The sequence below is a fragment of the Silene latifolia genome, chromosome 3 (assembly GCF_048544455.1).
Source record: "Silene latifolia isolate original U9 population chromosome 3, ASM4854445v1, whole genome shotgun sequence".
Lineage (NCBI taxonomy): Eukaryota > Viridiplantae > Streptophyta > Magnoliopsida > Caryophyllales > Caryophyllaceae > Silene > Silene latifolia.
In genome coordinates, this window is record NC_133528.1 from 83996466 (window position 1) to 84011160 (window position 14695).

General features: G+C 35.2%; 2 protein-coding genes across 2 annotated transcripts; both read left to right on the plus strand.

Moving 5' to 3' along the window:
* The first annotated feature begins 10709 nt into the window (after nt 1-10709).
* Nucleotides 10710-11642, plus strand: LOC141649277 (uncharacterized). The gene has a single exon (XM_074457971.1). It carries the CDS (start codon nt 10710-10712, stop codon nt 11640-11642), a length of 933 nt encoding a protein of 310 aa, XP_074314072.1.
* A 96-nt stretch (nt 11643-11738) lies between these two features.
* LOC141649278 (uncharacterized) lies at nt 11739-14087 on the plus strand. The gene is made up of 2 exons (XM_074457972.1): nt 11739-12455; nt 12840-14087. The coding sequence occupies exons 1-2, from the start codon at nt 11739-11741 to the stop codon at nt 14085-14087; spliced, it is 1965 nt and encodes a 654-aa protein (XP_074314073.1).
* The last annotated feature ends 608 nt before the right edge of the window (nt 14088-14695 follow it).

Genomic DNA, 14695 nt, shown 5'->3' on the forward strand with positions numbered 1-14695 from the left:
CAACCAACCAAGCTAAATCAACATTTTCATGTTTATGCTTGCTTCGGACTTTTGCGGAGTTGAAACTAGATAAAGCATCTTAATAAGTTACAGATTTGTTATTTTCAAAAAATAACATGACTCCTGTCCACTTAGGTTTCGAATAAATATTAACTGATTTTGACCAAGAAGGATCATCTTCCTACGTCTTATTCTCAGTTTGTGGCTCTTGAACATTTTCTCCCACTCTGTCTATAAGAAATTATCCTCTTTTCTCTAATAGACAGCATCACGAGCCACAAACCCTTTGTTCTCGTGATCATGTAGGAAGAGAGACCACATGTTCACTATCGAAACAAGCTACAATTTAGGTACCATGCCTAACCATATCTCATATGAAATGTAGATGATTGCTTTAATTATGTTTTGTTTTAGTGGAATAAATAAATACTAGACAAATTGTTATAGAAACTACTTCCAACTTTATAGTAAAGATTCAATCATATTGATTGATATGATATGATATGACACAATCAAAGAGAAACTACTTCCAACTTTATAGTAAAGATTCAATCTTTACTTTATAGTAAAGATTCAATCATATCCAAAACCCTCATACAGACACAATCAAAGAGAAAATAACCGGATGCTTGAGAGGCTCTCTCTGTTGGAAATCTATATCTCATTATACAACATATTCTTATATGTTACAAATTAATTTAGTCATAAAATTAATTACAAATATTATGCATGCAAACATAAATTAAAAGAGAAGAAATCATCATTCTTACATTGATATTTCGGATCAAAGGGCACAAGAGAGTTCTCCTACTCACTTGTTCTTGAGCTCTCCTAATATGGATGAACAAAAGGATTCAAGTATAGAATCCCTCCCAAGGAATAATACCCAAGATAACCCCTTAATAGATTAATATTATTAGATCTAGCATAATAATAATCTTACTAAAAATTAACCCAAATTATTGTTTTTGTCTCTTGTAAAATCGGTCAAGCTAAGAGAAGATGATATTGGAGGTTTTATTTCTCTAGTTTTCTTAGAGAGTTATTGTATTCCTTACACTTGAAAAATCATGTAAAATATGAATAAATAATGATAGAGAAAAACTCTCTATATTGCTCTTTAGAAAACCGGAAATGGGGAGAGGAGAGAGCCCAATGCATGCTCTCCTTTTCTTCCCAAGAGAAGGCTATGTTTGCATGGCTATCATTAGGTTTTATAATTATGTCTTCCACTTATAAATAATCAACACAATTTTACCCTAATACTTCCTCCATTTCGGTACACACACATAAAATGGATGAGTCCATTTTATTTGTGATTTTGTCAATATGTCACATGTGACACATTACATGAAATCTTATTTATAAAATGTATTTTTAATAATTAAAAATCAACATATTAATAAAATATCTCACTTATAAAAATTATCATAGTAATTCATAATTACTTGTACCAAAAGTGTTTCCGAATTATAAACTACAACATTCTGTACTTATAATAATTTATTCATTCCGTTTCAATTGTTTCCGTAAACAATAATTTCATCTAAGTAATAAAACAATTCGATCACTTAGACCGTATCTTATTTAATCAAATTACAATGAGACACGTAAATATCACCTCCAAAGTCGTCCGTCAATTTTAAGTAGTTTAATTAACCCGTATCGTCATACGATCAATTAAATATTCAATTAAGAGTGTTACCCTTTAGGTATGACCTAAGGGGATCAACTGATCACCACCTTCGCACGACAGTAATGTCAAACTCTAGTCAGCCAATCATTACCGATATGTGTGGACCAGTTGACTGTAAAAATATTACATCCCACATGTATTCTGAAAATGAGACTTAAACATGTGATCATCATGATCGACAGTTGTGATCGCATTATTGTCGGAGGACACATATTCCAACAATCTCCCACTTGTCCTCGACAAGTGTGCGTCACCAATTCTCTTGTCCTATTACTATCTCCCACTCAATGCAAGGTGTCTTTCAGGTCGTACTTGCAAGTGATCATATCGAGAGTGGTTTCCTCGATCTGGAGAATAACTGATTGACCGGATTTATCTACCATAGATATCTTCCGAGCGTGGCCACGCATTTCCAGTTCATTACTCCTCGAGTGGCCCTGAGATATTGTTATAACCCTGACAAGGGTTGGACAATTCCTATTGCACTTATTCCCTTCGACTAGCCACATCCATCATAACCCAAAATATGCCCATTTGACCCCATTTACGAAGGTCGTAGTAACACAAATCAAAGTTAATCTGAAACTATGCCACCTTAGACGAACAGTCTTTAGTCAAAAGAATCGACTCATTAGAATACTATAGTAGCTCTCGCCACGACCAGGCTATATAAATTTGCCAGAACTCTATAAGTGGTCATAAGGCCCGACAAAGTGTTCCTAAGAGTCTGCCTATGTGATCGACTAGTCATCTCACATGACTCTATGGCACTTGAACTTGCCATCAATCGCATCACACTCTAGTCACTTCGAGACGTCACCTCATACAAGTGACTATGGGCGAATACCATGTTAATCCGGGTTCACTTTAACGGGGTTCAATATTGTCTCTACAACCCGTTTGGATGTAACAAAGTATAAAAGGAGTTTTTAGATTTAAAAACTCGAACGACAAATGTGATTATCACATATGAATAGTTAATACCTGATTACTACTTCATATTTTTATAATCAATTTTGATCATGTATGTAGTTGTTCATCTCAATCCAATTGAAATGACATATGACATGACTCATCATCTTAAGCCTATAAGAAGGCTTTGGTTAGTAGGTTTTATCAACTTCTTGCACCTAACTCAACCTTACTACATACTCGTTTTCCTTTGTAATGTATACATTTGCATTACAAAACTTTCTGAGTACGTGTCGAGATCTAATCAAGACATAGGTCCTCTAGCCTTAGAATAGCTCCCACTGTTTTCACAGTGTGCGGGAGTCATCCTTTTGCACATCTCATGATTGCAAGTGTACTCAATTTCCGTCGTAAATATTTCTCATTGTTCTTTATTGCCTAGAACGATTCTAGAAAATCTATTTCTTAAATAACATAGCCACAATGGTATCTTAACCATCCTGATGTGTTTTGATTATGGTTTTGTCGGAAACCATGAGCAATCTCAATTGTCAATTGTCATTTATGTAACACCCTTACACAAAATTGCATCATAAACACTTTGCTTTACTTCCTTAATGCTTCTGCAAGAACTTAAGGGTAATCTTTATGGCTTACATGGTAACTATTACTTAAATTCGATTTGAAACAATTCATCATACTCAAAGTATATGAAGTGTTATACATCATTTCCTATTTAATTGATCCGGCAGCGGAAGCAATTGAAATCAATCAAATATGTTCAACTCGATTGAACTAGTCATGAGTCTTATCAACATAAGACTTCTAATTTGACGCTAATATCATGTGGATTTATCTCCATAAATCCAGATATCAAGATGTATTATAATACTCCAAAAGTCTGAAATCATTCCCAATGATCAATATGTCATCCATATATTAGACTAATTAAAATTACCGTAACTCCCACTAAACTCCTTGTATAAACACAACTTCTCGACTTATCGAGGAAAGTTTTATAACATGATCAAAACATTGATTCCAACTCATTATGTTCTACTTAAGACCCTCTCTTAAGTTTCACATTATCTTAGGATGGCAAGAATCTACAAAACTCAAGACATGTATTGAATACATTCCTTCTAATTGAAGAAATGGGTTTTAGATTTACTTGCTATATGTATATCATAATAATGAAACACAATCCCTAAGAAGATCCAAATAGACTTAAGCATTTCAACTAGTGCAAAACCCTTTGCTACCAATCAAGCTTTGAAATCTCTCTTTATTAGTGCAAAACCCTTTGTCACTAATCAAGCCTTTTATTTCGGATTTTCATGGCTCTAAGCTTTGTATTGAGTTGTGACTTAAACATTCTCATGTAAGTCATATGTTCATTACTTTCTAGAAGTAATCAACTTGAATCAAACGATTTCTTTGTAAGTTACAAGCTATTTACTTTCTAAAAGTAATACTAATTCATCATCTTCAACAAGTGATGACTTTAACCTCCTAGGTTTTGAAGAAACAATGTTTTACACAAAGCGTCTCATGTAGCCAAGAAAGACCAGTTTCTTGCGACATAACATTCATTGTGGCTCTTGATTAATTTCTCCCACTCTGTCTTCTAGAAATAAACTTGTATTTTAGAAAGACAGCTTCACGAGCCATAAACCCGTTGTACTCGTCATTATAATAAGGAAAAATGAGCATTTGTTTCTTTTGAAAACTTACAAGCATGGTACCCTACCATTTCATATCTCATATGATTCGTTTTAGATTTAGTGGAAAATAATTTAGACAAAATGATAAAATTCCCAAAAGGATCAAGTAACTCAAAGTAACTTGATTGAAGTTCAAACCCTATCGAATGGAGTTTGAATTCTTTATCCAACCACACATTATCCCATAATGCGTGCTAAGAGAGATTTACATGTGATACTATATCACATTTCCTTTGGCTTATATCAAAGTCTTTACTTAGATAATCCCATCACGACTAAATCGTGATTCCTGGAATTCTTTGAACTTCTTCAAAGATTTTTTCAATTTACCTTATTAAGTGAACACATTAGCGTCAACTTAAATCGTTGGTAAAAGAAAATGATCAATCTATTTAGATCAATGATTTACAACCTCGATCTCCTTTTCAACCAAAAGGCACGAGACATCTTGCTTTGAATACAAGATACGCATATACCATAAGATTAACAACCTAATGGTTTCAAGAGTACTCGATAAATCTTTGCGTTCATCATTCCAGAATTTAAGGTTTAATCTTGGGTCACCAATTTGAGTCTTGCATCATCTACATGATATGTCATCCTAGTTTGGTTTAAATTATAATCATCTTGATAATGGGCTAGCCATACATCAAATCGTGGTGTATAGGGCCACAAAAGTGAAACCTCTTTTGTATCTTAACAAGTTTATATTCTTATTTAGAGTTTATACACTTAATAGTCATAATTAAGTACAACTATAAACCCAAAACTAGATTGATTACACAATGACTCTATCTCTCAACATCATTGTTGCTAGTCGTCATATTCTAATCATCCTATGTATTAAGTACAATGATGAAAACCACCACCGGTTTCTAATATTGACGAAATAGTACTAGCAAAAATTATGTCAATCAAATAAATAAAGAACTAAGTCTTATTAGATGTCCAACAACTAACTTGCTTATTTTTTAACAACTTGGGGTAGTTTCCTTTCTAGTGTCCAACATTTAAGACAATGGAAACTTTATTGGTCGGGATTGATAGGTTTAGTATCGTTATTCTCAATAACTTTACTTTTAACATTACCTTGTATCAATTCCATTCTAATTTTACTTCTTTGAACTTCGTCCTTTTCTAACGGTTTAAGAGAATGCTTCCACTCATTTCAATGAATCTTTGCTTATAGAAGCAAAATTGAATTTCATGAAGACTACTCTTCATTCGTTTGTTTAGTCTTAAAACTTTCATTGAAGTGGTTGCGGTATTTTGGTCAATTACGATTTCTAACAAATCTAATTACCAAAACAATTTATCGTTTCAAGGTACTTAACTCAATTAAGCATGTGAGAAACAATCCATTGTAAGTAGATGTGTTTAGTCAAGAATCAAAAACCTGTTTGATAATGAATAACTTTAATCTATACTCTTTACAAGAGATCCTTACAATGGATAATACGAGGTTTTTAGAAGAAAAATTCAAATTTTGTCTTTAGTTACGATGTTTTAATGGAGATTTGAACTAAAATCGAAATGATATCGTATATGAATTGTGGTAAAGAAATAGAACAATATGATAACGGAATAGTGGAAAACTTAACATTTATCGTTTTATTAATACTTGTAAATTTTCATTTAAACAAGTTTTATAGCATTTATCTAGTGACCTCTACCCAACTTGATAAATGATTCCAAGATCCAAATTCATATTAACTTGGGCACGGTAGGGCCGATTCATCCCTTATCAATATAACTCGGTGGATTAACTCCTTAATCGATTCTACTTTTAGAACTCTTGGTCGATAAAATTACATTAATATTTATCTTTAGCCCGGAACACATGCGACTACGGTCACGAATACTTCCGTTGATCTCAATCCAAATTTCGAATAAATGTGTCCATGATCCAAATCCACATCAACTCGGGCACGGTAGGGCCGATTCATCCCTTATCAACATGAATTCGGTGGATAGACATTTATCACCCACTTCCCCTACGTAACAAGGTTTGTACCCCGGTAGGGCCGAGTGCACTCCCTCATAAATAGGTTTTCATGGTTTCTACTTTTTGGTAAGGCTAAGTCTCAATTGTTTATTTTAGCGAGAGGTCATGTCAATTTATTATCTATCACGTTTTAAGTAAACTAAAGCGGTGAACTACGATAATTGTAATTGACACGGTCGATATACTCGATTAAATGATAATGCATGTTTTAGTTATGGCGATTTAGCGATGCATGCAACATATAAATAAAATGCAAAGCATAAATTAAATCCTAGTATGGCCTTCCTAAAATAGAAAATCTAATTAACTATTACATATTCGGAAACCAACTCCATTGGTCCCTTGAGCTTCGGTTTTGGCACGCATCTCGAGGTAACACCGTCTTTATGTATCGTCTTCCTTGAGTGACACCGTCTTCAAGGAACTCCGAAATAAATAAATTTCATAACAAATTACATAATTTCCTATTATACATTTGTAATTAAAATAAAATAAATCTATTAAATTACAAAACGGTGATTCGAGATCACAATAAATTACAACCGAATCGATATTCCCATACATTTCGGGTAATATCAATTAAAACTAAGGCCATACTAAGTAAAATTACATAAAATAAAATTATGACAATCATAAATAAAATGCAGCATTATAATATGTATGAACATGCCCAATTTTATGCTAAATCGCCTTTAAGGAGCCAATATCGTATATTAAACGGTTTTTACGGATTTACGTGATTCAACCTTTTAAAATCACAATAAATTATATAAAATCACATTTATGTATTAGTTAATTACCCTAACCTTTTTAGGACTCAAAATTAGTCTCCACTAACATATTGACTATAATTAACTTTATATCTCTTAATATTGTTCATTAAATGACTTAAAATTACAATAAAAGCCATAAACTTCAAATAAATCACAAAAATTTCAAATAAATTTGAAATTTGAAATTTAAACTCATGAACATTCTGGACAAATACCATGACACTCATAATGTTCAAAAACTTAGGTTAAAAATTTTGAAATTTATCGGGAAAAACAATGTTGCGGTTTATCGGATTTATCAATTATAATCATAAAAACATGAGAAAAATTATTTTTATAAACTTTTCAATTTTAGATCTGAAATAAGAGATAAAATGCAACATGTGACGTTTTTCTTTAGTCCTGAAGTATGTTTTAGCAATTTACACTAATTAAAGTCACTATTTATGCTATTTTTCATCAAAAATTCATAAATCATGCATAAAGACTTCATTATAGCCTATTATTTTACACACCTCTTGTAAAATTGCATGTGACAACATACTAAATATCTATGACCAGATTCGAAATATTTCTCATATTAACCTATTTTTCATTTAAATTCGATTTTTATCATGAAAAATCCATATTTCGAGCATAAGAACTCCAAAAATTATGAAAATTTACAGATCATCTAAAAATAATATATGGGAAAACATACCCAACAACCACTGGAAAATTCGAAGTTTAGCTAATTTTAGTCCGAAAATGACATTTTTATCATAAAATCACATTTTAATGCCATTATTAAATAAAATGAACAATAAAAATCCATAAATTAACCAAAATATCCTAAATACATTTTAGGATCAGAAACTTTAACATGCAAAATTGATTTCGTGATATATCATAATAAACACAAATTTATAAGTTTTATATGTTAATCGTATAACTCGGAAAAACTATAACCGATTTGCATGCAAACAACCTAAGGCTCATGATACCGCTTGTTGGAAATCTATATCTCATTATACAACATATCCTTATATGTTACAAATTAATTTAGTCATAAAATTAACTGCAAATCTTATGCATGCAAACATAAATTAAAAGAGAAGAAATCATCATTCTTACATTGATATTTCGGATCAAAGGGCACAAGAGAGTTCTCCTACTCACTTGTTCTTGAGCTCTCCTAATATGGATGAACAAAAGGATTCAAGTATAGAATCCCTCCCAAGGAATAATACCCAAGATAACCCCTTAATAGATTAATATTATTAGATCTAGCATAATAATAATCTTACTAAAAATTAACCCAAAATATTGTTTTTGTCTCTTGTAAAATCGGTCAAGCTAAGAGAAGATGATATTGGAGGTTTTATTTCTCTAGTTTTCTTAGAGAGTTATTGTATTCCTTACACTTGAAAAATCATGTAAAATATGAATAAATAATGATAGAGAAAAACTCTCTATATTGCTCTTTAGAAAACCGGAAATGGGGAGAGGAGAGAGCCCAATGCATGCTCTCCTTTTCTTCCCAAGAGAAGGCTATGTTTGCATGGCTATCATTAGGTTTTATAATTATGTCTTCCACTTATAAATAATCAACACAATTTTATCCTAATGCTTCCTCCATTTCGGTACACACACATAAAATGGATGAGTCCATTTTATTTGTGATTTTGTCAATATGTCACATGTGACTCATTACATGACATCTTATTTATAAAATGTATTTTTAATAATTAAAAATCAACATATTAATAAAATATGTCACTTATAAAAATTATCATAGTAATTCATAATTACTTGTACCAAAAGTGTTTCCGAATTATAAACTACAACATTCTGTACTTATAATAATTTATTCATTCCGTTTCAATTGTTTCCGTAAACAATAATTTCATCTAAGTAATAAAACAATTCGATCACTTAGACCGTATCTTATTTAATCAAATTACAATGAGACACGTAAATATCACCTCCAAAATCGTCCGTCAATTTTAAGTAATTTAATTAACCCGTATCGTCATACGATCAATTAAATATTCAATTAAGAGTGTTACCCTTTAGGTATTACCTAAAGGGATCAACTGATCACCACCGTCGCACGACAGTAATGTCAAACTCTAGTCAGCCAATCATTACCGATATGTGTGGATCAGTTGACTGTAAAAATATTACATCCCACATGTATTCTGAAAATGAGACTTAAACATGTGATCATCATGATCGACTGTTGTGATCGCATTATTGTCGGAGGACACATATTCCAACACTCTCTAGGGCAATTCTTCTTTCCCTTTTCCTTTTCCGGTCATGCCTCACTTAAAAAAATCTACTGCGCCGCCTGCTCCTCCTCGCCGGGGATGTTCCCAAACGGAGCTGGCTGCTGATGAGACTCTTTCAACTCCTCAGGTACCTATTTTGAATGACTGTATTTCACATGCTCTTGCTGCTTCGACATCCCGAAACCCTAGATCGAATCATACCTCTTTTGTTACTGGTGGTTAGCCACCGCAAATTCGTACTCCTGTTGTTATTCCAACGGTTGCGGTTCCGTCTGTTCCGGTGATTCCTAAGTCTAAACCTACCTGGGCTGAGCGTATTGCGAAGTCGTCTGTGGGTATGGAATTACATCTGGTTAAGGACTCCTCTGATAGTGGTGTGGTAATTGATGATGAGGATATAGTGGATGAAGTTGCGTATTGGTCTAATACTCTGGTGGGGCAATTCATTGGTGGAAAACCCTCTTTGGTTCAGGTCAGGGAATTTTTGGCTAAGAACTGGAACCATGTGCAGAAGCCTGAAGTCCTTTACTACAAGAAGGGATGGTTCTTCTTCAGATTCCCCAATGAGGGGGATTTGTGTACCATTTTGAGAGGTAGTACTTGGAATTTGGGAAATCACTCTCTTGTGATGAAAAGATGGACTCCCCAGATTTCTAAGGAGCTGGACTCTGTATGACGGGTGCCAGTTTGGGTTACCTTGCCTGATCTTGATCCTATTTTTTGGTCTGAAAAAGCTTTGAGCAAGATTGCTAGTAAGCTAGGCACTACTATGTATGCAGATCCTGTTACTACGCATAAGAAGAGACTATCCTTTGCTCGTATTATGGTTGAAGTGGATGTTTCTGAGTCGCTGCCTGAAGATGTTCTCCTGCATACTCCTTATGGGCAAGTTTTGCAAAGGGTGGTGTATGAGTGGTTACCATATTACTGCTCTCATTGTAAGAAGTTGGGTCATGAGGTTCAGAAATGTAGGCTTCTTAAGCCAAAGCCTACTCCACCTGTGGCTGATACTGTTAAACAGACTGATGGGGTTACTAAGGAGGTCGTGGTTATCCTTATGCCCGTGGTTGATGATGTTGAGCCAGTGGTCCCAGTGGTTGATGTTCCAGCTGAGCCAGTGGTTGAGGTTCCAGCTGAACCAGTGGCTCCTGTGGCACAGGAATCTCCTGGGACTGTACAGACTACTAGGGTGAACCAGACTGGTGACAGGGTTACCTTCCATAAAAGGATTATACCTGTGTTAAATGTGTTGGTTGATGATAGGGTGTAGTTGCACTTTGAAGAAAGGGATATTGAGGATACTGAACCCCCTCCTTTACATTCACCATGAAAATTGGAGTTTGGAATATTCGAGGTATGAATAAAGCCTTTAAACAATGTGAAGTAGTGGATTGTTTTAAACGGAATAATCTGGATATTATTGGAATAAATGAAACCAGAGTGCGTAATCATAAGTTTAATTACATTAGTCGATTGGGTTTTCGCTATTTTAGTATTCTGACTAACTATGATCAGCAGGATAATGGTCGTATTTGGGTCATCTGGAATAAAGCAAGTCTGGTGGTTAAGCCTTTGTCTATTGGTAATCAGTGGATTCATGTCCGTGTTGGGTCACCTGGATGTCCCAATCTTCAGGTGTCTTTAATATATGGTCTGAATTCTTTGGAGGGGAGAGCAGGTTTGTGGTCTTTTATGCAACATTGCAATCCTAATGGTCCTTGGATTTGTTTAGGGGATTATAACTGTGTCATGAATACTGATGAGAGGATTAGTAGTAAGCCTGCAAACCTCCAGGCTATTGATGAGTTTAATGATGCTATTTCTGCCTCTGGTTTGGATGAGCTTACTACCCATGGCTGCACTTACACATGGACTAATAAGCAGGATGAGAGTGACAGGAAGTGGATGAAACTGGATAGAGCGTTGGTGAACTTAGACTGGATCCAGAGGTTCCCTGATTCCTATGCTGATGCTTTAGTGGCTGGGGTCTCTGATCACTCCCCATTAGTTATCACTGTTCAGACTAATGATGTTCAGAGACCTAAACAGTTTAGATACCTCAACTGTTGGGGTCAGGATCCGTCTTTTGTGCATGTGGTTAAGACAATTTGGGAATCTGAGATTCATGGTTGTCCTATGTATAGGCTGATCACTCATCTAAAACTGGTAAAGGGGAAACTTAAGGATCTTCACAAATGGGTATATTCCAATGTGGCTGATAGAGTTAAGGATGCTAGGAGTGCTCTGGATCAATGCTAGGCTCAGATTCAGAAAGCTCCCTTAAATGATAGTTTGCCCAGGCTGGAGGAGACGTTAATTGAAAACTATTGTAAGTTCAGGAATGCTGCGCTTAGTATGGTCTATCAAAGAGCTAAGATTACAGATGTTAAGATGATGGATGCTAGTACTCATTATTTCTTTGCCAAAGTTGCTGCCAATAGAAGTAGAAGTCATATCAGCAAAATTCAAAACACTGCTGGGTTTGATTGTACTACCTTTGATAGCATCTCTGAAGCGTTTTTGGCTTATTACAAGGGTCTGTTGGGGACTGCCTGTCAGGTTAGTCCTATAGAGGATGATATTATTCTCAGAGGTCTTTGCCTTCATCAGAGTCAAAAGGATTTGTTGGTAGCTGCTGTATCTGAAGCAGAGGTTCATGATGCCTTATTCTCCATTGACATAAATAAAAGCCCTGGTCCAGATGGCTTTTCATCAGGTTTTTTCAGACAGTCTTGGAGTATTATTAAGAAAGAATTAGTGAAGGCCATCCAGGACTTCTTCAGAACTGGGAGGCTTCTGAAGGAAGTGAATTCCACCATTATTTCACTTATCCCAAAGCAGGAGCATCCTAACACTGTGCAAGATTTCAGGCCCATCTCTTGTTGTTCTACTATTTACAAAACTATTAGTAAGATTCTTACTAAGAGGCTTAAGACAGTGATGCCTGACCTAATGGGATTAGAACAGTCTGCTTTCACTAAGGATAGGTCTATTGGGGATAATATCATGTTGGCTCATGAATTAGTGACTGGTTATGGTAGGAAGAATTCATCCCCAAGATGTGTTATAAAGGTAGATATTAAAAAAGCATTTAACTCAGTTAACTGGGACTTTCTTAGAGCTATCCTACCTCTGTTTGGGTTTCCCTCTCAGTTTTGCCACTAGATTATTACCTGTGTGACTACTGCGAGGTTTTCTCTTAATATTAATGGATCTTCTGTGGGTTACTTCGAGGGTAGGAGGGGTCTCAGGTAGGGAGATCCTCTCTCCCCCCTACTCTTTGTGTTGAGTATGGAAGTCCTTTCAAGGATGCTAAGAAGGCTCAATGACTCCAGTTTCAGTTATCACCCCAAATGCTGCAGAATAGGTCTCACCCACCTCATTTTTGCAGATGATCTCTTAGTTTTTGCTAGAGGTGATTATCCTTCAGTTAAAGCAGTGGAAACTTGTCTTTAGAAATTTGCTGAGTTCTCTGGTTTGCAACCTAATCCAGCAAAGACTAATATATACTTTGGGGGGGTGCATCCTGATGTCAAAGACCTCATTTTATGTGATACCAGCTATCTTGAAGGGACATTCCCTTTTAGGTATCTAGGTGTCCCTCTCCATTCATCAAGATTGACAAAGGTTATGTATCATTCCCTTTTGGATAAAATCAAGTGTAAGGTTACTCATTGGGTAAACAAGTACTTATCTTATGCAGGCAAGGTTCAACTGATCAATTCTGTGATCTTTGGCATTGAGACTTTTTGGTATGCTAGCTTTCTTTTTCCTAAGGGGGTTATGCAGGAAATTGATAAGTTGTGTAGACAATTCCTGTGGAATTATCAAGCTGCTAGGAAAATGGTCTTTTTTGCTTGGAGTAAGGTGTGTAGAACAAGGCAGCAAAGGGGGTTTGATATTAGAGAGATTTTAAGTTGGAATAAAACCTTGTTGATGAGGCTGTTCTGGAGACTCTCTACTGGTGCCCACTTCATATGGGTGCACTGGTTTCATCACTATATCCTTCAGGGAGCTGATATTTGGACTGTGGTTCCTGGCAATGCCACATCCATAATCTGGAAAGCTATGCTGCTCACCCGTGATGAATTTATTACTTTGGTTGGCTCTGTGGACATTGCAAAAAACGTGCTGAGTGGATGGAGTTTATCTGGTACTCTGATGCTGCACAGGGTATACTCTGTCTTCAAGGGCAGGCACTCTAATCTGCAGTGGGCAAAGCCTTTAATGGACCAGGTGGTACTGCCTAAACATGCTATAATCACTAGGTTGCCAGTTCAAAATGGCTTACCTACTGTGGATAATTTGATTAGGAGAGGGATGGTCATTGTTTACAAGTGCTCCTTATGTTTGGCAGACATGGAGAGCATTAGGCACCTTTACTTTGCCTGTCCTTATTCTAGCTCCGTTTATCAGCAGATCCTCCTCTGGATGGGTGTTACTCGCAGACCCTTATGGTTGAGACAGGAATTATTATCTCTTTCCAGGTATAAGGGGAAGGGTTGGAAAAGGAAATGGGCTAGGGGATGTGTTGCTGCTGTTGTTTATCTTCTTTGGCAGGAACGAAATCGAAGGTTATTTGAGGGGTCATCAAGGACTGTGGATCAATTGGTGAAGTTAATTAAATATTTTGTTTCAATTAGATTATATGCAAATGTAAGTGACTATCTATTTGACGAGGTAGTTGCACATCTGGTACCGTAGCTATAAGGTACCATTAGAGGCTTGCTTGTAAGAAATTGTGCTTTTTTTTCTTATTCTAATGAGAAGCTGATTTCTTCCAAAAAAAAAAGATTCAATCATATCGTATAGGAGTCTTTGTCACGTTCTAATATTATGAAGGTGAATTTTTGATAGCATATCACACTTTTTTTGGTGTATATAAAAGTCTTCACTTTATTGTTCCCTATTTTAACAAAGTACTAATACTTTGGTTTTATAATCTGTAGGTTTTGATACTTTTAAACATTCATTGAACTTGTGCAAAGAATCTCTCTTCTTACCTCATTATGTGGATACCAAGTATCTACCTAGTTCGTTGGTAGAAGAGATGAAAAAGTAATAACCTTTTCTGATTGAAATTGTATTCGACCATACACTTTAAAGTGTAAATAGGGCGAATATCTTGCTCTATTCATAATCCTTCTCTAGAAAGAAGTCTTGAATTAATCTTGCTTTGAATACAAGATTCGTACACACCAAGAGATTCCCAATCAAATGGTTTGGGACACTAGTCAAAACTAGTTTCTAAATGCAATTTTCAATCAAGAATTGAGAAATGATTGGGGTCACCAACTTGAGTCTTATATAAT

Coding starts and splice junctions, on each gene's coding strand:
- LOC141649277 (XM_074457971.1), top strand. CDS start 10,710: ATGAAAATTGGAGTTTGGAATATTCGAGGTATGAATAAAGCCTTTAAA.
- LOC141649278 (XM_074457972.1), top strand. CDS start 11,739: ATGGTCTATCAAAGAGCTAAGATTACAGATGTTAAGATGATGGATGCT. Junction 12,456..12,839: donor CCCCAAGATGTGTTATAAAG/GTAGATATTAAA, acceptor ACTTGTCTTTAG/AAATTTGCTGAGTTCTCTGG.